This window comes from Podarcis filfolensis, assembly GCF_964270895.1.
Source record: "Podarcis filfolensis genome assembly, chromosome: 3".
Classification (NCBI taxonomy): domain Eukaryota; kingdom Metazoa; phylum Chordata; class Lepidosauria; order Squamata; family Lacertidae; genus Podarcis; species Podarcis filfolensis.
Genome location: NC_139606.1, coordinates 25200483 through 25226000, shown reverse-complemented (window position 1 = coordinate 25226000; position 25518 = coordinate 25200483). Strand labels below are relative to the sequence as shown.

Genomic DNA, 25518 nt, shown 5'->3' with positions numbered 1-25518 from the left:
GGTATCCATCAGTTTATACAGCCCTAATATTGGAGCACTCTCTGGTTCTAGTGGGTCATGCCTTGATATCATTTTAAAGTCATGTGGCATGGATAGTCCAATAACATCTACAATGCCTCCCGTGCCCCTGTTTCAATACTATATAATATTATGGAGAGAGAAGTGTGTGTGTGCTTGTTCACAATTTCTCCTGCCTATTGGCTATTGCACCAAGTCTTTCTTAGTTGTTTCCATTCCACAGTCCATAGACTGCTACAGAGGAATGCAGACTCCTTCATGCATGCACACTGATCACTTGAGGGCTGTATTTGTGAATGAGCCCTCATACATCAAACACAAACCAAAACTTTCATATGTCAGCATGTCCTCTGGGTAGCTCAGTTGGTTAGAGCCTGGTGCTGATAATACCAAGGCTGCAGGTTCAATCCCTGTATGGGACAGCAGCATATTCCTGCATTGCAGTGAGGTTGCACTAGATGATCCTCAGGGTCCCTTCCAACTCTACAATTCTATGATGCAAGGCTTTTTAGTGGCATCAGTACATTTAGCTGCAGTTTGCTATGTGCTCCTAAGTGTTGTGCAAGGTAAAGGTACCCCTGCCCGTACGGGCCAGTCGTGTCCGACTCTAGGGTTGTGCGCTCATCTCACTTAAGAGGCCGGGAGCCAGCGCTGTCCAGAGACACTTCCGGGTCACATGGCCAGCGTGATGAAGCTGCTCTGGCGAGCCAGCACCAGTGCCGCACACGGAAACACCGTTTACCTTCCCGCTATAAAGCGGTACCTATTGATCTACTTGCACTTAGGGGTGCTTTTGAACTGCTAGGTGGGCAGGAGCTGGGACCGAAAGAAGGGAGCTCACCCCGCTGCGGGGATTCGAACCGCCGACCATACGATCGGCAAGTCCTAGGCACTAAGGTTTTACCCACAGCACCACCCGCGTCCCTTAAGTGTTGTGCAGGCATGTGCAAATTGGCTTTCTCTTGCCATTTGGTTTATATTAAGCTTTTATCTTTGGAAAGGAAAGAAAAAGAAGCATATAGTAAAAATATAATTCCTTGTATGCCTACCCGCACTCCCTCCCCAAATTCACCTGTTATTCCCCGTTGTGGGTGCTAATTCGATTTGCCTTTCCTTGATGGGTTGCCGCTCTGCATGATAGACTCCAGGAGCAAAGATGCCCGGTTAGCATTTGTGGCAATGCTCAGTGATGAGCGGCATGCTTTGATCTGCTGCGACATTTCCTATTTCCTTCCTACCTATTGTCGTTCCATGTCAAACAATGCCAATCACTTCCCCTTTGCGGGGTTTGCTTTTGATTTGCCTTCCTAGCGCACGGAGCCACCCTGTATATGTAGCCAGTATGGAAACTGTCTCAGGGTTTGCCCTCTTCGCTCTGAACAAAAGAAGCTCCTCCAAATAATGGGATTTGCGACGAAGCTCAGGGGCGCGTTAGGCCAGCAAACAGCAGGGGCTATAAACCCTCCACCCCACCCCATACTTTCTGTCCTGTTAAAAGGTTAAGTAAGAGTGCCAGCCACAGGTTTAAAGCCAAAGAGCTTCGGATTGTGTCACTGTGTGACAAGCAGCTGCTATTTTGCAGCGTGGGCAGCAACAAGTTTGCAATATTTGCTTTTCTCAAGTACTAAAGCAAAAAGGGTGTGGGCGAGGAGGCCAGTTTTACTTGAGGCTGATTTCTTGCTTTCTTATTTGAAAGCTACTGAACAAATATTTAAGGGTGCACCCAGTTCTATGTAGATTTACACGGGCGTAAACTCCGTTGAACCCTGTGGCATTTTCTCAGCAAACCCAGAGGAATGTTTAACAGGGCGACGGCGGGCGGGGATAAACAAAGGGTCATTCGCCCGGCGCGCAACGTTACGTGACCCAGACCAGGACCGCGCATGGCGAGGCTCCGGCGCCCTTGGCAGGCTGCTCTGCGTGCGCGCCGCGGAAACGAGCGCTGTAAAGAGAAACGGCCTCAAAACAAAGGAATTCTTCTTCCAGCCCCTGGTGCAGGATCCCAGCCTCCGACCTGCAACGCGCCAGCCGAAGAGCCTGCAGAGCGCCGCGCGGGTTGCAGACCCTAGCGCGAGAGTGCGCGCTCCGCCTGCCCAAACTCCGCCTGCCCGCGGTGCGCGGAGACGACGGCGCGATGCGGCTCCTCGCCACGCGGGAAGCAGCGAGGACACTCCCCTTTCCCGGCGCCCAGAAGTGGCGGAGGTAGTGGCGGTGACGACGCCGACGACCACTAGGGAGCCTTGCTCGTTTAAATCCCCCAAGCGGCTCGTCTAAACGAGGGATGTTTCCCGCAGTAGCGGCGCTGCACTGCACGGCTCGGCCAGACGTGTTCCTGGCTGCGCTGAAGTGAAGAAGGCGCGATTTGGCGGCGCTTGGCACCGACCGAGGCTTCCTTCTTGTGCTCTAGGGGAGGTGGCGCCGAGGATAAAGGTTGGAACGGACTGAGATTTGTCCTCGCTCCTGCGAGGGAAATCTGCTTTGGAGAAGCCTGCCTGCCTGGCCCAAGCTGAGGTTAGTAGCTTTGGAGCTCTCCGTTCCCGCTGCTCTTTCTCCTGCGGTTCTTTGGCGTGCGTAATTGCGAGCGGCCTGTGCACTCCTACAGCTATGCGCAGCGTTTCCCTTCTCCCTTTCCGCCGCCCCCCTTTTTTTGCACTAGGCATGGTTGCTTGCTGAGTGGGAAACGGGGGAACATGAACGCCCCTCTCGAAGGCCGGCGGCGAGGTTTGCAACGAAACAGACGCAGCAGCAGGCATGATGAACTTAATGTTCATCGCGGTTTTGGAAACATGCCTGTTATTACGCACTTTGCGCGAAAGATCTCGCCTCGCGGGTGGGTGGCGTGGAGAGAGATGCAGGAAAGGCGCGCGCGCGCTTGACATTTCCTGGCTCCCTCCGGAGGAATTGCTTCTCCGGCGTCTCCTCGCACATAATGCAACAGTTAATTCAGCAGCAGGGTTGTTACATGTGTCGAAGGGGGTGGGGAACGGGAGAGAAAGAGATGCAGCCAGGACAACAAGCGGAATGTGTGTGGCAATGGAGATGTGGAATTATGTCAGTTCTCATCATGCTCCCCCATCCCCGCCCGCTTTCCCACAATCCCGATTAATCCACTTCGCTGCTTAGCCTGTACAGTGAGACACCGCGGCTGCACTGAGCATGCTCTCCGTCATATGCACAGGCATATTATCTTGTCCTCTCTCCTGAGCTTAAACCCAGGCTGGGAGCTTCAACTTCATATCTGCAGGTCCCGTCCATCCCCAGTATTTCTGCTTTTTTTCTTAGAGGCCTGCTGGAATACTCAGGGATTTGTCAGCATTGTTCCAAAGCTGAGATCTTCAGCTGCTGTGTGGGCATTTGCAAGAGAGAAGACCGATTCATATTAAAGTCCTTTCCTTCTGACTTAGAATGTACAAAGCAACCCAGTGCATATTTCACCATAACTAAGACCAGTGTGGCTTATTCTTTAGCAAGTGTGTGCAGGATTGCAGCCTTACAAAAGGAAACACTTTTATTCCCCACCCTCCACGCCCCAAGTTTGTACTAAACATGGTGCTGTAGCCAACTAAATCATGCTCAGAATCACCCATTCAAATCAGGTCCAGTGATTTCAGTGGGTCTGCTCTGCGTTTGATTTAGTTGGCTTCAGCTCATGCTCTCCCTTCTCCTTATACATTACACTTACATGGTTCTGCTTCTTTTTCTTTCAACTCGAAATTCCTCCTCAAAAATGCATTTGCCAAGTTAGTCCAACCTCCTGCAATGCAGGAATCTTTTGCTCAATGTCCCACGATTCAGAGAAGAAGAGTCTCATGTTGTACTGACAGAAAGCCTAATAGTGCATAATCCTATGGATCTCTATTATGAAGCAAGCTCCATATAATTCAATGGAATTTACACCCAGGGAGCAGGTAGGATTGTAGCCTACATACATATGACAGCATCTGACCTCTCCTGTTACTCTCCTTTCCCCCTACTGTATGTTCCGTGGGGCAGAGACCTATAAATTGGTGCTAGATCTATGGTCAGAAACTAAATACACCAACATCTTTAGCATTTTTATTCCTGGAGAATAAAACATACAAGAATAAAACATACTATTTCCAGATATTGATGTCGTAATCAATAATATAATTTCTTAATGCTCTGTATAATTCCCAGTGATTCATTGGGGAGTATAAACCAGTACTATCTGAATGACGAAGTGCCAGCTTCGTTCAAGGAAGATGGGGCGTATTGATTGATATGTTGCAAATAAACAATGCCATCCAATCAAGCCCTTTTTTACAGTACAGCCAGAAGGAAGTCCTATTGAGTTAAAAGTGCCCTGTGTTGATTGAATTGGACCCATAAATGTTTAGTATCAGTTTCACCATGTTTTTACATTCTAGGGCCTACCTCTTCTTAAGTGGAACTGATTACTGAGCAATACAAACCAGCAACAGTACCCATGTGCAGGAGAGCAAACGTGTTGCTTACTTGAAAACTCCTCAGATTCAAGCGCTCCCTGACTATGCAAAGCTTTGCCATGTCTGGGAGATGTAGTCCTAGGAGCAGAGAAGGCTGCCTTGTAGCAAGTCAGCAGATTGCAGGGGTTTCAGACAGGAGACACTTTCAGCTCTAGATGAAGATGCTGGGGATTGAATTTGGGACTATATCAGCGTGCAAGGCAGTTGCTACCACCCACCCTCACCCCCATAAAGATTCTACCTTAGCTTTCTTCCTGACATGGCAGCTTTGCACGCTGTGAGAATTTGAAATGTCTTTCAAGTAGTGGCGCCAGTAGAATTCTTTGGTACTGCTGTATCATAGGCAGCTCAGAATGTCTGGTTTGCTTTCAGATTCATTGCCTGTGTGCAGAATGGCTGTGTGTGTGTCTATATATAAAGGCACACAAACTCAGCACAGTACAGGATATGATCTCAGTCTTCTTCTTCTTCTTCTTCTTCTTCTTCTTCTTCTTCTTCTTCTTCTTCCTCCTCCTCCTCCTCCTCCTCCTCCTCCTCCTCTTCGGCGATCACTTGTAGCTGAGTAAGATTGTCTTCCATGGAGCATGGTCTTAACAGTGAGTCCGTGATTGTGGAGGTCAATTCTGGATCCACACGTCCTTCCACAGTGGAGACATAGGTTTCTGGGTGGGAGTTTATCACAGTGAGGGTTTGCCAAACATGCCTTCCTCGTAGCACATTTCCCCCTTTTGTCCTGAGTTTGAGTGTCTTCAAAGCCCATGACACCTTTGGTAAAGGCTGTTCTCTAACTGGAGCACTCGCATGCCAGTGTTTCGCAGTTGTTGGTGTTTATACTACATTTTTTAAAGATTTCTCTTGAGAGAGTCTTTAAACCTCTTTTGTTGACCACCAGCATTACGCTTTCCATTTTTAAGTTCAGAATCGAGTAGCTGCTTTGGCAGACGATAATCAGGCATCCGAACAACATGACCAGTCCAACAAAGTTGATGTTGAAGAATCATTGCTTCAATACTGGTGATCTTTGCTTCTTCCAGTACACTGGCATTCGTTCCCCAGTCTTCCCAAGTGATGTACAAAAATTTTCAGAGACACCATTGATGGAATCTTTCGAGGAGTTGGAGATGGCATTTATAAGTGGTCCATGATCTCAGTGTAGTGCATATAAAACTGCAGATTGATTTTCCTTGAGTGTTTTATACTGGGCCTGTGCACCATTTGGCCACACAAAAGGAGGTGGCCTTTTCTGTACTTGTCCAATCAGCTCTCAGGAGACGTGCATGGCTGTATTTTACACACTGTCTTTGCCAGGGCTAACCAACATGGTGCCCTGCGGATGTTGTTGGATTCTGACTTTCAACATGGATTCTGACATTCAACATGGCTGGTGGTCCAAGATTATTGGAGTTGTAGTCCAGTGACATTTGGGGTGTGCCATGTTGACTCCCCCCCCCCACCGGTTTAGATAGTTTCAGCTGCCTTAGAGTGAATTTACAAGCTATAAATAGTTATCCAAATCTACTCCTGGGAGTTTATTAACATCATAAGTAATTTAAGTAATTTCCTCTACATAAAGAACCCTGGAAACCTCTAGGTACCTTTTTCTAGCAGGGTTTCCCCTTGCTAACCACCCCCTGCTGCAATTATTAGATTCTTTGGCAGAAAGAAATGATAGTTGTGTACAAAATACATTTGAACCAAATGATATTCCTTAGAAGAAAAAAAAGCTTTGGAAACAGCTGCTGCTGTCTGTACCTAATCCCAAAGTGAAAACCAAATGAGGGATTTCTCCTCTAGTGTGTTATGCGGCTACCCCTTCACGCCACGAGCTGCAGCTTCCCTCCACCCCAGGGGATCCATTTGAAAGGAAAGGTCATAATGCAGCAGGTTGAAGGCTTTCCCTCCCGAGCTTGCGAGTTAAGTGCCCCACTGGGGTGGTTGCTCACATGTTAAGTCCTGCTTTGCATTTTGGGGTTGTGAACCCTGCACTCCTAACGAAGAGCAACAGAGATATTTGACAATACTTTCCCCCTTCATTCCAGCAACAGTCAGGATATAGCCCTAACCTTGTTGATAACTAATGCATTGTGGATCTGGGCTACGTATCTTTCCAGCAGGAAATTCCTTTTCCTACTCTTTCTCTAGAGGATTTCACCTTTTTGTTCTGAGTTAAGCTGTGTGGTTTCTACCCTGCTTCTTCTTCCCATGATAAACCATTTCTCAGGCACTTTCCCCCTTAGGTCTTTATCGATGGAGAAGTGGGAGGTGTTGCCTTATGTCTAGCCTAACACAAAACACCATAAGTCACTGGAGAGGAGGAGTCCTGCTAAATTCACTCCCCCGCCCTTGCCACCTCCACAGCAAAGAAGGGGAAAAAATGCTGGATGAGTGACTGTACCAATGCCTAAACAGGAGACACCATTTCGCCTCAGGGACAGAAGCAGTGAAGTGAATGAACACATTGTGTGGCTGGCTGGCTGGCTGCTGCAACATCTGATGTTATGTTACATTGCATGCACAAAGATGACCTCACGGTGTACAGTATTTCTCCATCTCTGATTATATGAAGCAGGTCCAAGTCACAGGCATTTCATAGCTCTGTAGTAAAGGCCATTATCCACCGCATTCTCCATGAAGGCCAAATTATACAGTATTTGGGACTGTCCTAGGTTTACCTCTGAGTAAAGAATCTAGTGCAAGCAGAAGACATGTGTCCATGGTAACATTCTAATTTAAATAATTCTAAAGATAAGCTTTCAGTGAAAGAATCTCATAGTGATCTCAGAAGGTTGCAGATTTTACATCTATATCTATGTATCTATCATCTATCTATCATCTATCTATCATCCATCTATCTATCTATCTATCTATCTATCATCTATCTATCCTCTATCTATTAGTATTAAATAACAGCAATTTATTGCTGTTAGTCAGCAATACTGCACATTTACTCAGAATGTAGTCCTACTGAGTTAGTGGCCCTTACTCAAGTGTATACAGGATTGCAGCATAAGGCTGCCCTCCTCTTGGGAGTAAACCCTATTGAACTCAGTAGGACTTAGTTCTGGGTGAATGTGCTTAGGGTCACACTGTAACAGAGCACTTCAACCCTACTTTGTCCTGTGCTACTGCATTAGAGATGGATGCTACAGCCATCATACTGTTTCACAGCTATGAACGCTCTGTTGCAGTTGAAGAATCCATTCCCTTCAACGGAACAGAAAACCAGACATTCTTCTTGTTAGCTCCCTCTGAGCTCTTGAATTATGAACATAATTCTACATGAAATTCTATTTTTAGTATATAATAAGGTGGTGGAAGAAAAGCACTTTATGGCTTATTTAAGAGAATATCTGAAGTAACTTTTCTTTTAGCATGTGACACGTGTTTCCTACATGTTTTTCCAGATGAGCGGGGTATAATAGATTATCATCATTATTATTACTGAAATATTCCAATGCACTGTAAAAATATGATACTTTTCTAGAAAAGGGGTTGCACTGCATCTTGACAAAATTAACTGATTTTAATTTTTCACATGTGGAATTTCCAGTGGCAAATAGCATTTTGTGGTTGGCATAAGTGTCCCAGCCAAAAGGCCCAATCAGGATGAGGCTGTTAATTGCTGGGTGCTGAGCAAACTGCTCTCTAGGTATGGCTGCGTAACTATTTGTTATTTTAGGTAGGCACCTCCTCCAGTGTGCAAATTATAGTGTTAAATAGAGTCTCTATTCCTCAAGTCAAATGGAGGCTTCCATTATTCTATTTTTACACACACACACACAGTCTCAAGTTAAATGACAAGGGCTGCATTTTCCAGATTGTTTATTCAAGAGGAACCTTCCTTAAAACAGCAGCCTCATGCTGAGCATGTAATTTGACAAGTGATGCCCGGGGCTCTGTCTGTTACATAAACTCTCTTGGAAGTGGGACACAAGTTCAGTGGAGCTCTGCGGGGGTTAGGGAGAAGCCACTTGGCAGCTTGGAAGAGAGGCACATGCCTGTCCATCAAACCTCTGAGACCCTGCAACCTGTGCAATGCTAGTATAAAGCAAGTAGGGTGGATAACAAGGGGTTGCTTATGTTGGACTGGGTGGAAAGAAATGGCTTGTTTCCCAATCCCACAATCCCCTGCACACTGTTGTGTGCCCGTATCAGGGATGAGGAGCCTGTTGCTCTCCATACATTTGGGGGTCCAGCTCCCATCAGCCAGTTTAGCATAAAGGTCAGGGGTGATATGCTCTATAGTCCAGTATCTTGAGGGCCACAGGTTCTCTATTCCTGGCCCTCAGAGTAAACCATGGCCTCTAAAAAGGAGTTGCAAACATGGCACCCATGGGCACCTGTGTGACTGTGGATACCTTCTATAGCGCACACAGAGTTCTCTTTTACTATAAACCAAAAATTAGGCTTGAAAGAAGCTTTCCATTGTTGCCAATATAATAGGTTGTGATGTTTGTGTGTGTGAGGCTCACAACAGGTTTTTGGTTTTTATTATTTGCAAATGTGCCCAAGCCCCAGAAGTGGGCAACAAACTGTTACAGCTCAACAAGTGCTGCTCCTAGACCAGGGGTGTTGTTGGACTACAACTCCCATCAATCTCAGGCAACATGGCCGGTGGTTGGAGATTATGGGAGTTGTAGTCTAATAAATATTTGGAAGGCTGAAAGTTCCCATCCTAGACAGTGCTTGTTGAATGCTAATAATGCCTTAGGCTCTTTCAGTCCCTGCTATCCTTTTCTTTGGAGGAAATCCTCGTAGAACAGGCTGCTGCTTTCTGTTCAGCCTGGAGTTGCACAGACCTGGGCAGAGTGATATCACTGTCTATGGAGCACAATGTGCTGTGATGCATGGTGACCTGTTTGCTATATGAATGGGCAGTGGAGCAGTTTGGTCTGCATCGCCATGAAGGTAGCATGGATAGGGATCCACAGGAATGTGTGAATGCGTGCGTCAAAGGGATGGAGAATTCTCTGCCTCTTTGTGACTCCCCCCAGCCCTTGTATCTCAAATGAATATGGATGTCCACATAGTCATTTCATATCAAGCTTCCAGATGGCATGGTTACTCCTATATTCATTTCTGCTGCCATTGGTTCTTATAATGTGGTGAACAGGAGGGCACAGATTATGAGAATGAATTTAACTCATGTCCTTGCTGAAGTCGTCCCTCCAAACTGGAACTGACATTGGATCATCAGTTTTGCAGAACTGAAGGGACACGGGTGGCGCTGTGGGTTAAACCACTGAGCCTAGGGCTTGCTGATCAGAAGGTTGTGGTTCAAATCCCCGCAATGGGGTGAGCTCCCGTTGCTCGGTCCCTGCTCCTGCCAACCTAGCAGTTCAAAAGCACGTCAAAGTGCAAGTAGATAAATAGGTACCGCTCCAGCGGGAAGGTAAACAGCGTTTCCATGCGCTGCTCTGGTTCACCAGAAGCGTCCTAGTCATGCTGGCCACATGACCCGGAAGCTGTATGCCGGCTCCCTTGGCCAATAAAGTGAGATGAGCACCGCAACCCCTGAGTCAGTCACGACTGGACCTAATAGTCAGGGGTCCCTTTACCTTTACCTTTGCAGAACTGATAAGTACTAACAAGGTTTCACTGAAAAGTCCAGCATCTACTATGGCCCAGCTGGGTCAGAGAGTGGCTAGTAGTCATCATTGCCTCGCTGAGCTTCTCAAGGAGAAAGGATGGGTTATGAATAAATAAATAAATGACTTCCTGAACAAAAGAACAAAAGAAATGGACATTACCTCTGACTGCATTCCTCAGCAGATGGGCTGTTCAGTACAGTTTTTGCAGACAAGTATATTTTAAACCATTGCTCTGAATTCTCTTTCTGATTGCCATGACATCCCCAACAGCCAAGGACAGCCTTTCTCTGATAATCCATGATAAATTTCTTTGCTTTTTTTGGCCCAGTACCTGGCTAGAGTTGTGCCAAGATTACACCGTGTTAAGTCACTCACCATTAATCCACAAGATTTCTGGGTCTGTTTCTTGCAGACCTGACTTTTCTATGGAAAGTGATGCAGGAATAAAACTGCTAGCACATTTGTAATGCTAAGCAGGGTCCTCTATGGTTTCAAATTGGATGGCAGACCGCTTGTTGAGATTCCTGTATTGCAGGGGTTGGACCAGATGAGTCTCCGGGGTCCCTTCCAACTATACAATTCTATGATTCTAAACAACAACAAAGAAAATAAAATTAACAAGGTAAATTTGAGCAGTCATAAAGGAGAAAGGGAGAATTGAAAGGGAGACTCTTGGCTCTGCCTTCATTTTCCAAAATCCTTGAATTATTATTAAGGTCAGCTGATAAAATCTCCTGATCTGCAGTGTCAATAGAACATAATAAAAATTCTGCCTGCTCATGTTGGCTAGGATCTGTAGTCAGTGCTGAGCTGTTTAGTGGATAAGGTTTCACACTGTGAAATCCTGCTGCATCATGCTAGAGTAATTGACTGCTAAGTTAAAGGATACTGAAGCACCTTCAGTGGTGGTTAGCTGACTGGAAAATGCCAGTGTTCAAACAGCACCTTTATTATGACCAGTTCCAAGATGCAAGGTTCAGGGAGAGGGAGGCGATGTATGTTTCTGTTCAGCACACTAGAAGCAAACATTTGGACAGTGTGTGGGCTGGATGCATGGGCTCTCTGAGGCTCACCAACACTTTTGAACACTTCCCCTGGTGCTTGTGTAGCCTCTGGTCACCCCTCTGTCTCCTTTGTCACGAGGTGGCGAGGGTTGCTTACCTTGTCCGCCCTTGAAACACATAGAGATGAAGCAGCTGAAGTTGAAAGAGTGGTGTTTTATCTCACTTTCAGCTCTGGGTGTTTTTCAAGGCTCAGGTTGGTACCTGAGCAGCTGAACAGAAAGCTGAGTGACCAAGAGGGTAGAGAGGAAAGTAGGGAGGATAGGAGCAGAAGGGAGAGAGAGAGAGAAATGAAGCAGGCAGTGAGGAGAACAGTGAGGTGCCACAGGAGTCGAAAGAAAAAGAAAATGGAGATAGGTTTTTTTTCCCTCCTAAGTCCTTCTACGCAGTACAGCCCCATCACCACCATCCAAAGATGTTCCCGAGTCTGAATCGTGGAGACTTCTCTATTTCTATGCAATTTAACTGTTTTAAATCACCTGAGGAGACTTTTTGGTTAGAGGAGGCTCCCTGCATCAAACTGTTGCCCTTAAACTAATGGAAGGCTGTAAATGGGATGGAAGTGATGTGCTGCACAGGGCTGGGCTGGGCAGCTCTCTCCTTCATGTGAATGTTTGTGCAAAAGTAATTTGAATGCCTGCTTAAGGCTGAAGTGCTGTTAAACTTCTGCTTGAAAATGAGAGTTCTCCAGAAGGAAACAAAGACACACAGCTTGACCTGCCTTTCAAGAGAGGTTTGTTCCATAGCGTTTTCAGAAAGAAGGACCTGATCAGGGGTTGAATTAAATTCTCACCTTACAAACAATGGTAGGCTGGCATTACTTTGTAATAAAATGCCTTGTTGAGATGGCTCAGGACTCAGGAGGTTTGGGGGCTATGCAGCTTGTTTGTTCTCTGAACACACACACACACACACACACAGGAACTTATTCGATGTGTAGTTATGCATGTGTGGTCCTAATCAGGGAAAATTATTCCTGGGAGCTTAGTTTTTGTTGTCATAGAGATTGTTTGGAGAAATTCATACTTACGAGATGGAATAAATGTACTTTTCTCAAGCACTCTGGGAGTATAATAATACGACCAGTTATGGATAATGAAGAAGTTTAATAAGCACTTTGAGAGTAGATGTAATGACACAATCTCTTTAAGACACATCCTGTAGTTAAGTCAAATTGCTCAAAGTGCAGTTTTGACCGCTACTTTACTTAAACCAAATAAAAAACCCTTCCTTCCTGAAATTTCCCATGAGGCAGTTTCTCAAAAATGTTTGGTGATGGGGCAGTTTTTTAAAACAAAGCAAAATACAGCTTTTCATTTTCATGTTGACTCAGCTAAAACATCTTTTTCGGGTACGAAACACCCTCAGTTTCATTGGGAGTTCAGCACATGCTTTAACTTGTTCATGTTGACATTAGCAGGACTAAAAATTGTTTCTGTTGGCTCTAAACTTAGTCCTGCTTAGAGTAGACCCTTGAATTATTAACGTCATTTACTCTAAGCATGACTGTGTCTGGATTCAGCCCTTTGAATCAGTTCCTTTATGCTTTAAAAGGTCTTCTCAATTTTGTTTTATTTGACATTGTTTGTTTGTTTTATTCTGTGTTTATATGAAGGACAGTTTGCTATATCCAATAATTTTAAAACATTTCTGGAAACGTAAGATCTTAGCAAATATTAGTCTTACAAACCTGTATCCAGTCTTGCTGACAAGAGCATTTGAGAGCCACTCCTTTGTAAAGTTATAGGTTTTTAATGGGCCACACAATTGAGACTAGACTTGGAGAATAAACCTTCTGTAAGTCAGCCTGGATAGCTCAGTTCGTGACAGCGTGGTGCTGATAATGCCAAGGTTGCAGGTCTGATCAAACATGGAACAGTTGCATGTTCCTGCATTGGTCCCTTCCAGCTCTTATGTATCCAGTTTTCATTATGGGACTAAACTATGGTAGTGCTTCCATAAACAAAACAGAAAAACCCATTGCTTCAGACCTGGATAGCCTTAAATTCCATTTGGGGAGGACCCATAACTCTGTGGTGGAACACATGCTTCTCAAGAAGAAGATCCCATGTCCAATCTCAGACATCTCCAGTTTTAAAAAGGATGAAAGGTAATGGGAGTGAAATTTATCAGAGTAGACAGTGAGCCACATGGATAGCTTGATCTGGAATAAGGCAGATTCCTATATAAAAAGTTCCATTCAAACCAAGGAGACACAAACACCTTATATGAGAGGGTTATACACCTTTTGATTCTAATGAGCTGTGCCTGGCACATTTACATCTAAGTGTGGCTGGGCAACGTGGAAGCTCCGTCCAGCAATGAGACTGATGTTTGGTGAAAAGGCCGAGCTGTTTTAACAAGAAAAAGCAAAATTGGGGAACATGTGGCGAAGAAATACATAGGTAGGCAAGTGCTTAGGAAATATGACCTTCCGTATGTATATTAACAACACTTCTCTTGCTCAAAATGCAATCTCAGAAGGCTGCTTATGATTGCCAAGACTTTCTTTGCCAATTTTAAGTCTCTGTTTGCTGGTTGAGGGGGCACGGGTCCAGGATATTGCTAGTGACTCACCGCCAAGACTGTCAGCACAATTCAGGGTTGCTGGAGGTTCCCATGTCCACTGTCTTCTTACATTTCCATTCATCCCGGACTAAATCAACAGCAGTTAACAACAACAAAAATATACAAATTCATTAAGTCTTATTTAAGAAATGAAATGTTTCACAGATGACAGGCTAGGCTCTCCATCTTTAACAGAAATGTACCACAAGCTTTCCCCATGTATGCAGTAAGATTCTGTGGGCACATCATGCAAACTAATCATTAAAGCTGGATTTGATTTGGTTGGTGTGTGGATGCATGTGCATGCTCAGGTTTTGCTCTATATTTAAGAAGCTTTAGGAGTCCTGCATGTACTTGCTTAAGAGTTTTTTTTTCTCATTTTTGCAAAGCTTTGATGAAGAGGACTTTGCAGGATTGGCTTGTTTCGTAAGCACAGCCTAGACTGGAAACTCAGTTCGGAAATTAAAAATGAAAGTGACTTTTTGGAAAGTAAAGCATCTGCCAAACCTGGACCACAAACTTTCCAAGGAAAATGATTTTCTTTCTGGTGAGGAAGGCAAACTGAGTAAATCCTGAAAAATGAACTGTGGATGCAAGAAAACAAAACAAAACCATGAGACCAAAACCACCTGAAATGAAATTCATTGCTGACTTGCATGTTTTGCATGTCAAATAAAAATGTGAATGGAAAGCAAAACATAGATAAAATTGGTGAATGTGAGTTACAACCTCTGCTATGATGTTATTGGGTATTCTATAAAAAAAACCCCCTGCAAGGTGCCATGATTTTTGGACAATTGATTAAAACCATGATAAAGAATACCCTGAACTGCTACTTTAAACTAACCAGATTTGTAAGTCAGTTGAATAACTTGGGATCCTTATGGCTCAAATGCTGAAAATTGCTTCTTTTGCAAATACAGTGGTACCTTGGGTTACATACGCTTCAGATTACATATGCTTCAGGTAACATACTCCGCTAACCCAGAAATAGTGCTTCAGGTTAAGAACTTTGCTTCAGGATGAGAACAGAAATTGTGCTCCGGCAGCACGGCGGCAGCAGGAGGCCCCATTAGCTAAAGTGGTGCTTCAGGTTAAGAACAGTTTCAGGTTAAGTACAGACCTCCAGAACGAATTAAGTACTTAATCCGAGGTACCACTGTACATGCTTGGGATACCATTTGAGGCAAACTATCAATATGCGTATTTTAATGCTGGGCTATGATTTTATATAACAGATTTGAGTATCCAACTTAACTGTTGATCTCAGCTCAGCACCAAACCATTATTTATTTTCTTACATTGATATCCTTCCTTTCACTTCTCATGGAACCTTTCCTCCCATTGCATAAATGGGGGGAGATTCTGATGGGGGGGGGATACAGGGTTATCTCCCCTCTCATGCCAGGCCATAATCGCAGTCCAACTTGGGGTCCAGCCATGTCAGCTTCTTCTTTGAAACAACTATGAAAGGGCAAATGATGTGAAAAATGCCATGTCTAGTTTGGCCCTTAATTTTATGAAATCAGTCAGTCTCCTCCAGGGAAAGTGAGCAGAGGATCACAGTCTTATTATGAGATACTTCAAAGAAGGCCTGTATTTAGGTTTACAGGTTTGAATGCAGTATTCATCTTTGAATGCAGTATTTCATGGGCTGGATGCATCTTTTGATGTGGGTGGAAATGTAAACTCCACATCCATGCCTGCTGGATTAATTGCCCAGTAGATGTGTTTCACCAAATATGTAGGATGGAACACTCCTAATTAGCGGATAGGAGCATTATAATCTTCTGTTCCAGTAAGTAGTAGGCAAACTCTAAAACAAACAAGAGTTTTGGGTCCTATACTGTATTAGAGGAACACCTAGAAAAAGAAAGTTGGTTTAGCTTATGAGATACAGAATCCACTATTAAAGGAAAATGATATCAAAGTTTACTCTGGGGAAATCAATTCAGACAAAATACATGTGGAATTGTTTTGTTTTAAAAACTGAATGATAACCAAAACTGTTTTTATCATATAGGTGGACGGAAGATGCACAGTGAATCGGTGAGAAATGGAATACCTTTTTGACGCTGATTGAAGGAAATTCCTGTGCCAGCTTGCTGACCCAAGGGGGAGATTGATGCAAAATCTCCCCCTAAAATGTTCTGAAAATGTACAGTATTGCCATTAATTTATTCCACTGAAATAACTGCAGAAATATATTCTGGAATGACTATATTCAATGCTCACTGATAGTCAGTAATTATTATTATTACTATAATAAAGGACCACATTCTCAAGTTGAAGGAGCACTGAGGATGCCATCGATCACAAGAGCTTCAGGTAGCAGAACCATCAATTAACTTCTTCTTATAAGTTTCAGCTGTCAACCAATTAGCAAATATTAACTGATCAATAGTTCCAACTAAACATTTGTATCACCAGGCCATCATGAGGTCCAGCTTTTGCCATTGCATTACTTCAGTGTCTGTAAAAGCTGCACTCTGCAGAATTATCCTTCCTTTGCATATGTGTGTGTGTGTGTGTGTGTGTGTGTACGACAAGGATCCTGCACCATTGCAGGGGGAAGTCAGAGTCCCTTGATTCTTAATCACAAGTAGATGATTTAATCAGTTAGCCACTTAGTTGACCTGTTGGATCCACTAGCCTTAGATAGCATTATTCTGCTTTTATAGACCCATCTTTCCATAGGCTTATACTATGGGCAAACCACAATTTAAATAGGAGACTGATAACCCAGTGCTTAAATCAGTTCCTGCTTAAAGGCTGTGCAGTCTTGCCATCAGAGACAGACGGTAACTTTAGAAGTCCAACTCTGCTTGATGTAGGGTCTGCTTGATGCAGCAGAGCAACTTCAGCATCCCTGATGGATGGCTGCCCACTCTGGCATCACCTTTGAAAAATACTCAAGGTCAGACTGATGTGAATTGGTGCCCAACAATATGTGTGGTGCCATAGGTTCCTCTGAATGCCTTGCTCTCTTTCCATTCACAACTGATGCACATACAGCAGTATCGAGAGGATAGTAGCGGCTGATCATATACAGCACTACAATGTCAACGTTTATTTTATTTATTCATTTGCTGCATTTATATCCCACCTTTTTTGCTCCATGGAGCCTGGTGGCTTCCATAGTTCTACCACCTCTCATTTAATCCCCCCAACAATCCTGGGAGGTAGATTAGGCTGAGAGGCAGTTGCTGGTCCAAGGCCACCAAGTGAGCTTCATGGACGAGTGGGGATTTGAACCCTAGTCTCCCAGGTCCTAGTCCTCACCACTACACCACCACTGGTTCCTGTTTGGTGTTGTTTGCTACTGGTCATCCTTCAAAAAGCAGGGCCACATACAAGAGTGATTGGAAGATGGTGCAGTCTTAGGTGGGCTGAATTTTAGTTGCATAATAGCTTTGCTGGGCACTCAAGCTACCAGTTCTCAGAAGTCTTTCCAAATTGCAAATCGTATAGTCAAATCTCCCCACACACAGATTGGAGTCTTAGTTATGCATCAAAGCGTTTAAAGAGGTACTACTGTTTCAGTGTGTGACCAAACTCATTCCACAGGCTCCAAACTGAACTTTGTGCTCTACTGATATTGTATGAATTGACTGCTGGACTCATTGCTTTCCTGCTTAAGTCTGCAGTTTTCTTGGTGCAATTAAGGCTGCAAAATAATTTGTGCTTATGTAGAAGCCAGATCCCATCAAAACTCATGAAACTTACTTCTCAGTAAAAACAGATAGGATCTGGCAGAGATAGGATCTCACTGCAAACTGATGCACCTTTAGTTGGAAGTAAATCCTGGTGAACTCAGGCTACTTCTGAGTAGGCCCATGACTACCAGACTGTCTGTGCAGAAATAGCCCTTAGAAATGTTAAAGGTAGGATGGTGTAGATTTTTTTAACCAGAGCATCAATTGACAATAGGTATACTGCTTCCATTTCTAAAGCGGCAAGTTTTCAGTTCTCAAGACTATACAGATCAGTTTGAAAGTAAGGGTGATAACCTGGTGAAATCTAAAAGCGGGCTCAGAGCATGGAGTGTAAGAACTCGGTGGAAGAAATCATGTAAACACACAAAGCTCTGCTTAAATTGCATAATCTCCAGAGGTTAAATTTGCCTTGGTGCAGAATGTTAAGTTTGGTTTGACAGGGTGAGAACAAGACTTTGCTAATAGGGTAGACAGGCTTACAGAAATATTCAGGGGAAGGGTTGGAAATGAGGAAAGTGGATAACCACTTCTGATCCACTGCAGAACGATGTGATTTACTGAGAAGATATAAAGCCATCTTGAGGGTGCCATAAAATGACTTTGGAAGAATGGGAGCTGGGTATCAGGAAATCCCCTGCACAGATCTTCCGGCCCCACCTCCATAGGACGTGCGATAATTTACTATACTGTATGTAGGCTTTGCAATGCCATTCAGTGATATTGTGACCTGATCAAACAACGCAAACAGCGCGAGCTGAACTATATACACCCTTCGGCAGTTCAAAAGTTCAGCGGTGAGCGGCTCTCTTAGCTGCTGAGAGAAGCCCGACGGCTGGGAAACTAGTGCGGAAATTGAACAAGCGCCAAGGGGAAGGGAAAAAACCAACAAAAACCCAACCCAAGCTAAGAGCAAAAGCGAGCGTCCGCAGTTGCCTCCAGAGCTGCCAGGCAGCACGAGGAGAGGCAGTGGGAGGAAAAGGAGGTGCCTGCGAGGGAGGGCAAGAGAAGCAGGAGACAGAGAAAGAGAGAGAGGGGGTGGCTGGCAGGCAGGCAGGCAGGCGAGAGCCCTCCGAGGGCCGATGGAGAACTCAGCGCTGTCTTGTGTCCTTCCCCCAGGTGAGAATGGGACTGTCGGCGAGGTCGAGGCGCGCTGCGGGGAGATGGAGATGGCGCAGCCGGCGCAGCTAGCGTCGCCGAGGAAAGCTGCCGGCGGCGAGCAAGCGGCGGCGAGGAGCAGCCCGCCGTCCGCCCCGATGGAGCGGCGCGCTGCGGCAGACGGCGAGGACGGCATCCTCGGCAGCGGCGGAACCAGTGCCGAATCGCCCGCGCCCTGCGGCTTCAGCTCCTCGCTGTGCTTCAGCTCTCCCGGAGACAAAGCCCCGGCGCCCGAGCGCGACGCAGCCTCCTCGCCGTCGTCGGCGGGCAGCGGCGGAGGTAGCCGCGTGGTGCAAAGCCAGTGGGAGATCAACAACGCGGCGTCCGAGTCGGAGGAGGAGGAAGGCGGAGGGGAAGGCAGCAGCAGCAGTAGCAGCAGCCAGCCATCGTCGTCGTCGCAGCAGCAGCCGTCGTCCCCTCCGGCTCCCGCGCAGGCCGTCGGCGAAGCGCTCCTTCAGGACCCGTGCGCCTCTCCGCCGGGGGGGACGCAGCCGGAGGAAGAGCCCGACCTGGTGATCGAGGTGTCGGGCCGTCGAATCCGCGCGCACAAGGCGGTGCTGGCGGCCAAGAGCGACTACTTCCGCGCGCGCTCCTCCAGGGACATCCTGCGCGTCAAGGGCGTGAGCTACGCGGCGCTGCGCCTGCTGCTCGACTACGTGTACACGGCGCGCATGGGCGACGTGCGCCACGACAACCTGGCCGAGGTGGTGAGCGGCGCGCGGGTGCTGCAGATGCCGTGCGCCCTGCACTGCGCCGCCGAGGCCATGAGGGCGCAGCTGCGCCTCGACAACTGCCTGCAGCTGCTGGCCCTGGCCAAGAAGCAGCGGCTGGCCGAGCTGCGCGAAGCCGCCTACCGCTTCATGAGCGACCACTACCTGCAGGTGCTGCGCGAGCCGGCCGTCTACGGGCGCCTCAGCGGCGCCGAGAGGGACCTGATCCTGCAGCGCCGCCTCGACGCCGGCAAGCCCTGCCTGCTGGTGGCCGAGGTGAGCGACGCCTTCGAGAGGCTCAACGCCGGGAGCAGGCCGCAGAGCCGAGAGAGCAGCAGGCCGCAGAGCCCCTCCTCCGTGGTGTCCCTGGACGACGGCGGCTACCTGCTCTACAGCTACCACGAGGCGGCCAAGGAGTGGAGGGTGCTGACCCGGCTGCCCGACGAGGCCAACGCCAAGGGGTGCGCCATGTGCGTGCTCTACAACTACCTCTTCCTGGCCGGGGGCATCTCCACAGGGCCCGGGGAGCCCCGCGCCAGGCTCTCCGACAAGGTCTTTTGCTACAACCCCTTGACGGACACCTGGAGCCAGGTGAAGCCCATGGGGCAGCCTCGCTCACAGCTGAAGCTGCTGGCCCTCGACGGCTATCTCTACGCGGTGGGCGGCGAGTGTCTCTTCACGGTGGAGAAATACGACCCCCGGGCGGATCGGTGGAGCCCGGTGGCTCCTCTGCCGAAAGGGGCTTTTGCCGTGGCTCACGAAGCCACCACCTGCAACGGAGAGATCTACGTGTCGGGCGGGTCTCTCTTCTACCGCCTGCTCAAGTACGACCCCAAGCGGGATGAGTGGCAGGAGTGCCCGTACAATAGCAGCCGGCGACGCTCCGCTGACATGGTGTCCTACAAGAACTTCATCTACCGCTTCGACGTGAGCAGCAGCCGTGGGGAGCCGGGGCAGGCCGGTGGGGTGGAGGTCTTCCGGTACAATTCAGTGGCCAAGCACTGGAGTCAGTGTGCTTCCTTGCGCCCCGGCGGCAACCCGGTGCAGCCGTTCCGCTGTGCCGCCTTGGGCAGTGCCATCTACTGTGTCAACCGGACTGGAATGCTGTGCTTTGCCCTGTCCCAGAATGGCGAGGTGGAAGCAGATGGTGGACTCAAGGGGAGCTTTGAGCCAGAGCTTCTCAAAGCCCCATTTGATACTAAAGGGGTCCTTCTCCCGTTTGTACTTACCCTGCCGGAGAAAGAGAAAACGGGGGAGCCAGAAAGTCCTCTGACGTTATGAGAACTGACCTAGCTCTGGGAAGGCCGGCTGGAGTTTATCTCAGTGCTTTGCTCTGATGAATATCGGCAGGACCAGGCCTCTGCCAAGGAAAGGGTCAGAGCAGGTGCATGGTCTCCAGCCTTCATTGGTGGTGGTAGTGATTGGGGCTGCAGTTTAACTTGCAGAGGCTAATCCAAGGCGAAAAGTGTGTAACAGCCTCTTTGCACCGAAAGAAACAAACAGAAAGCCACTGTCAGAAGTTTACCAAATTAACACGTGCATGCACCACTATGGATGGAGAATTGGGATGGTGTCCCACCTAAAGCGTTGGCTAGCTGGCTGTAGCCTCTCAGAGCTCTCTAGCATAGTTCACATAGGAAACGGCTCACCTCTCAGCACAGATACAAAGCAGTCATTGCAAAGCTGCTAAAATAGATTAATTGTTGTGCAATGCCCGTGCCACTTTCCAGTCTAGAAGTATTTTGGAGATATATATATATAATTCAGGAAAGCAGCAACTTTCAAAGGAATTTCAGCTATGAAATGGTTCTTTTTGTAAATATGCATCTTTGGAAAAGGGGAATCTTTCTTTTTCTTTTTCTTTTGCCTCCCTGACCTCTTGGCTTTCTTTTCTTGGATGCTCGTAGTAATTACCAGAAGAAAAGCTGCTGGCAGTCCCCATTCAGAGAGTATACCTTTTAGGAAGATTAACAGGGGAAAGAAACAATGCTTCTTGTGTTGGAAGCAGTGGACTATAGAGCCAGGTCACAGTATCCTCCCTCCTTTCCCCCTTTTTAACATTTAATGGAGTCTTTATTGAAGACATGGCATTGTACAGCCTTAGGAAGTTGCATCCACAGTGTGTGATTTAACAGAATCCAGATTTCAAGGTTTTAAAAAAAGTTAAATGTCTCCCATATGTACATAGTGGGAGTAGAAAGCCTCCTATATGTACATTTTGGGTTTAGAGGTTAACTAAAACAAACAAATCAATGCATCAATTCAAATTTGAATTTTGCTTCTTTTTTTGTAAAGTTGTGCATATATATATATATATATATATATATATGCCACATCATAATTATCAATTTTGGTTTTAACATAACTGCTGGCTTTCAATCATGGTTTTGTATTGTAACTCATTCATTCAAATCTTGGCAAATTGGCATGAATGAACATACCTGTGAATTCTTTGTAGGGGAGATTTCAGTTCGTTTCAGATCACTGCTGTTAACTGCAAATCAAGTCACTGAAAAGCCAAATGTGGTTTACTTGAAGCTTCTTGCACACAATTGAAATATTTTGCTTTGATGTCCGGAATCCTTCTGCAAGAAATAGCTCTTCCATTGTTCGCATAAGGAAACGAGAAGTTTGCTTAGAGAAGGTGATTTCCATTCTGCCCAGGCAGCACCCTAGGTTGCAAACGAGACTGATTTATTGTAGTTAATAATTCACCTGTCAAGTTCATTTTGTACAGAGAGGCCATATACTTTTGGTTTGTTTGTTTTCATTCTAAAACTTATGCTGAGTAATTGCTTGCCAGGCAGCATGTTCTCAGAAGAATATCAGCCTTCAGGCTTGCAGGCAGTCCCAGCATATTGGCTTCCATGTTATATGGATTGGTATCAAAACAATTATTTTCAGTCAATTTACAATTTGACTAAGCTTTGTAAGCTTGCCTAAAAAACAACAACCCACCTGGGCTTACACAAGAGGCTTACACTAGCCCAGCGAATGTTTTCCTTCTGTCCTTTGAAGAGCTAACCACTACTGTTGAAAGCCCCTTCAGTTCCAAACACAGTTTGCCCTGATACACGTGGAAGGGGGAGAGGTTGCTTTTGGAGGAAAGCAAACCCCAAGCCTCTCCCTGCTTGGAGAACTATTTTCTTGGCTTTTTGGATCCTAGCCATTGAGTTTTATGGAGCTTATTCCAGCACGTGTTCTTGCCAAATAGATGAAGCTCATGCATGCTTATGTGGAAATAAATCCCAATGGAAATTAATCCCAAATTAAAAGTGAATCACTTACTTTTGCAATCTATCTGATTTTTATCCCATTCTTTCTTCACGAAGCAGCCCACCCTTTGCATCTTCCAACAACACTCAGATAGGTTACACCAGTGGTTTTCAACTCTTGCGCCGTGGCACCCTGGGATGCCTTGAATGATGCTCGGGTACCGCAGGCAACACTGGCCTCTGTCCCTCTTTCCTTCCCTCCCTCCTCTGATGCCCTTTCATGTCTCTGCCTCTCAAAGGCTTCCACAGCTGTTTATTGCAGCTACATACTCCCCAGGCAAATGGTGCCTGGCCAGGGGAGAGGAGAGGAGCGGAGGGTGTTCAAAAAGAGGTGAGGGGCTGCTGGCTCTGCAGGCAAGGGTCGACATAACTGGGCTTCTGAGGCTTGGAGCACATTTCCCCACAGGGGAGCCACAGAAAGAATGGGAGCTGTGGACTCAGAAAGGTTGAAAAGTCTATGGACTATGGACTATGGCTGATCCAATAGCATTCAGTAACGCTCTTTGTAGCTACCTGGGTTTTCTGCTCAAATCTCCACCCTGCAGATGCCACAATTGCTCTCAGATGCTCTGAAATGCATTTTGTCTTTCATCTTCTCAGTTAAGGCTTCCAACCATGAAATATTTAAAAGGTGCATTTATTTTATAAACACATGCAGATTAATTTACTGCACTGATGTGTTTCATATTAGCTGGGAGAAACATACAAACAGATCCTGTATTATGGGGTACTTTGACTTCAGGCAGCACATCCACCCATGGAAGTTTCCAATGGACCCAGTGGGGCTCTGTTTTCCCACCTTCCACTCCCCATAAATGTTCACACAACAAGTGGGCATTACAGTTTATAGCACCCATCCGATGTACCCTTCCCATGTTTCCCCTCTGCCCAATTCAAGTGACTTGGGCGTAGAAGCAGCTTGTATGGATGCAGGAGGGATGGATGAGGAGTTGGGAGGCTTGCAGAGACATTTCATTCCTGCTAATGCCCTCTCATGCTGCCGGAAGGAGGTTGTGTGTGAAACAAGGCTCCGTTGGAATCTTCACTGTGTGCTTAATATATTTTTTTAAGGATTATCATTCAGTGAATATTTGACCTTTATCCCAGGAACAGCTGCTTAAAGCAAGTAACAACTTCAGAAAAGGCCCACAGAGTCTGTTAAAATGCGTGATCGTTCCTTGCAAAATGTTAACGTTAAAATTTACTGTTTCCAACGAAAGCAGGAGATCCTATAATAAAAGGCATCATTCAAGTGGTGTGAAATATCGCACTAAAAAAACCCCATCATTATGCACTTAAAAATGGTCATGGTTGTGAAATGTTTAGAAATATGGGTTTTTCTTTAAAATTGGTAGGAACTGCAGGGTTGGTGTCTCTTAAAACTGGTAAAGATTTTTATTTTTAAAAAACTGCACATATTTCTAATTTGGAAATATCTTGATTTGGTCCTATACTTTTTGGAGCAAGCAATGGAAGGACTGAGCAGTTAAGTTTGCTGCTGTTTGCTGATCAGATTACACTTTTCCTCTTTGCCCCAAAAGTCCCCGTGGTGCCTCCCCCCTCCATAATTATTAATTAAAAAGAAGAGTGAAGAGTAAATATAAAATGGTCTTAGGAACTGTTTTGATGAAAGGGACAAATTATTGGCTAGATATAAGAATCATAGATGGCATCCTTCTGCCTTGGGCGACAAGGGATGTGGTCAAACGGTTGGCAGGTTGCAGCGCTTGCTGTGGTTGTAGAAACCGATGTGGGAGAGGCATGTTTTGTTGCAGCTGGGGCAGATGAAGGCATCCAGTTGTGCTGCTGCAGATGCACCATGGCGGTTCTCTCTGCACTCCTCCCGGCAGTCATACCTCCTCTGGTCACTGCTGTAGATGATATTTGGGGGCAGTCCAGTCCAGTTCAGTAGTCCCTTATCACCTAACCCAGTTTCCCTTTAATAATAATAATAATAATAATAATAATAATTTTATTTATGCCCTGCCCTTCCTGGTTCAGAAAACCAGGTTCAGGGCGACTAACAACATATTTAAAGCAATTGATGCAACAACAGAAAAGCATAAACTACAGTATAAAACATGAATACAGTGGTACCTCGGGTTACATACGCTTCAGGTTACAGACGCTTCAGGTTACAGACTTCGCTAACCCAGAAATAGTACCTTGGGTTAAGAACTTTGCTTCAGGATGAGAAGAGAATTTGTGCTCCAGCAGTGTAGCAGCAGCAGGAGGCCCCATTAGCTAAAGTGGTGCTTCAGGTTAAGAACAGTTTCAGGTTAAGAACGGACCTCCGGAACGAATTAAGTACTTAACCCGAGGTACCACTGTAACAATAAATTCAGAATTCAAAAATCAATTTTGGGGAAAATCCATCCAATAAACATTAGATGGTCTTCTTGTGCTCTGAATTGCTACACGCTGTGGGGCAGAGGGGGGTGGACTACCTGTATAATGGCATGTGTAGAGGACTGGCTGGATTGTCCCCACCCCCAAAAGTTTCCCAGTGTCAAGCATGAGATCCAAAGAAAGGTTGAATCTGTATCATAAAAATAGCTACAGGTGACCTTAACTGCACACTTCTGTCCTTGGGTGTAGGCTTTTGGAGGGGCCAGAAATAGCTAGTATGGGGGAAGTGATCCAGACTGAGACCCTTCTGTAGGAGGTAAGGTAGATTTAACCTTCCATCCTTTGCTGCAGTTATGATTTGGATCAGACCCTCCACACTGGTCAAAGCCCTGAATCTCAAAGGCAGAACTACCCTGTTGAGGTCATGTGTAAAGGTAAAGGTAAAGGTACCCCTGACCATTAGGTCCAGTCGTGACCGACTCTGGGGTTGCGGTGCTTATCTTGCTTTATTGGCCGAAGGAGCCGGCGTACAGCTTCCGGGTCATGTGGCCAGCATGACTAAGCCGCTTCTGGCAAACCAGAGCAGTGCACGGAAACGCCGTTTACCTT

At 46.1% G+C, this 25518-nt stretch overlaps 1 protein-coding gene across 4 annotated transcripts; it reads left to right on the top strand.

The window, feature by feature from the left end:
* Positions 1-1757: 1757 nt before the first annotated feature.
* On the top strand, positions 1758-22581 carry KBTBD11 (kelch repeat and BTB domain containing 11). Of its 4 annotated transcripts, none has more exons than XM_083607263.1 (3): positions 1758-2529; positions 15728-15862; positions 18537-22581. In XM_083607263.1, exon 3 carries the CDS (start codon positions 18581-18583, stop codon positions 20564-20566), a length of 1986 nt encoding a protein of 661 aa, XP_083463389.1. In that variant the 5' UTR covers positions 1758-2529; positions 15728-15862; positions 18537-18580; the 3' UTR covers positions 20567-22581. The 4 variants fall into 4 exon arrangements, with proteins under 4 accessions (XP_083463389.1, XP_083463388.1, XP_083463386.1 ...); XM_083607262.1 differs by having other exon boundaries at positions 15728-16032; XM_083607260.1 differs by having other exon boundaries at positions 15728-22581.
* The last annotated feature ends 2937 nt before the right edge of the window (positions 22582-25518 follow it).

Excerpts from the sequence above, each read along its gene's own strand:
- KBTBD11 (XM_083607260.1), top strand. The coding sequence starts at position 18,500 with ATGGAGAACTCAGCGCTGTCTTGTGTCCTTCCCCCAGGTGAGAATGGG.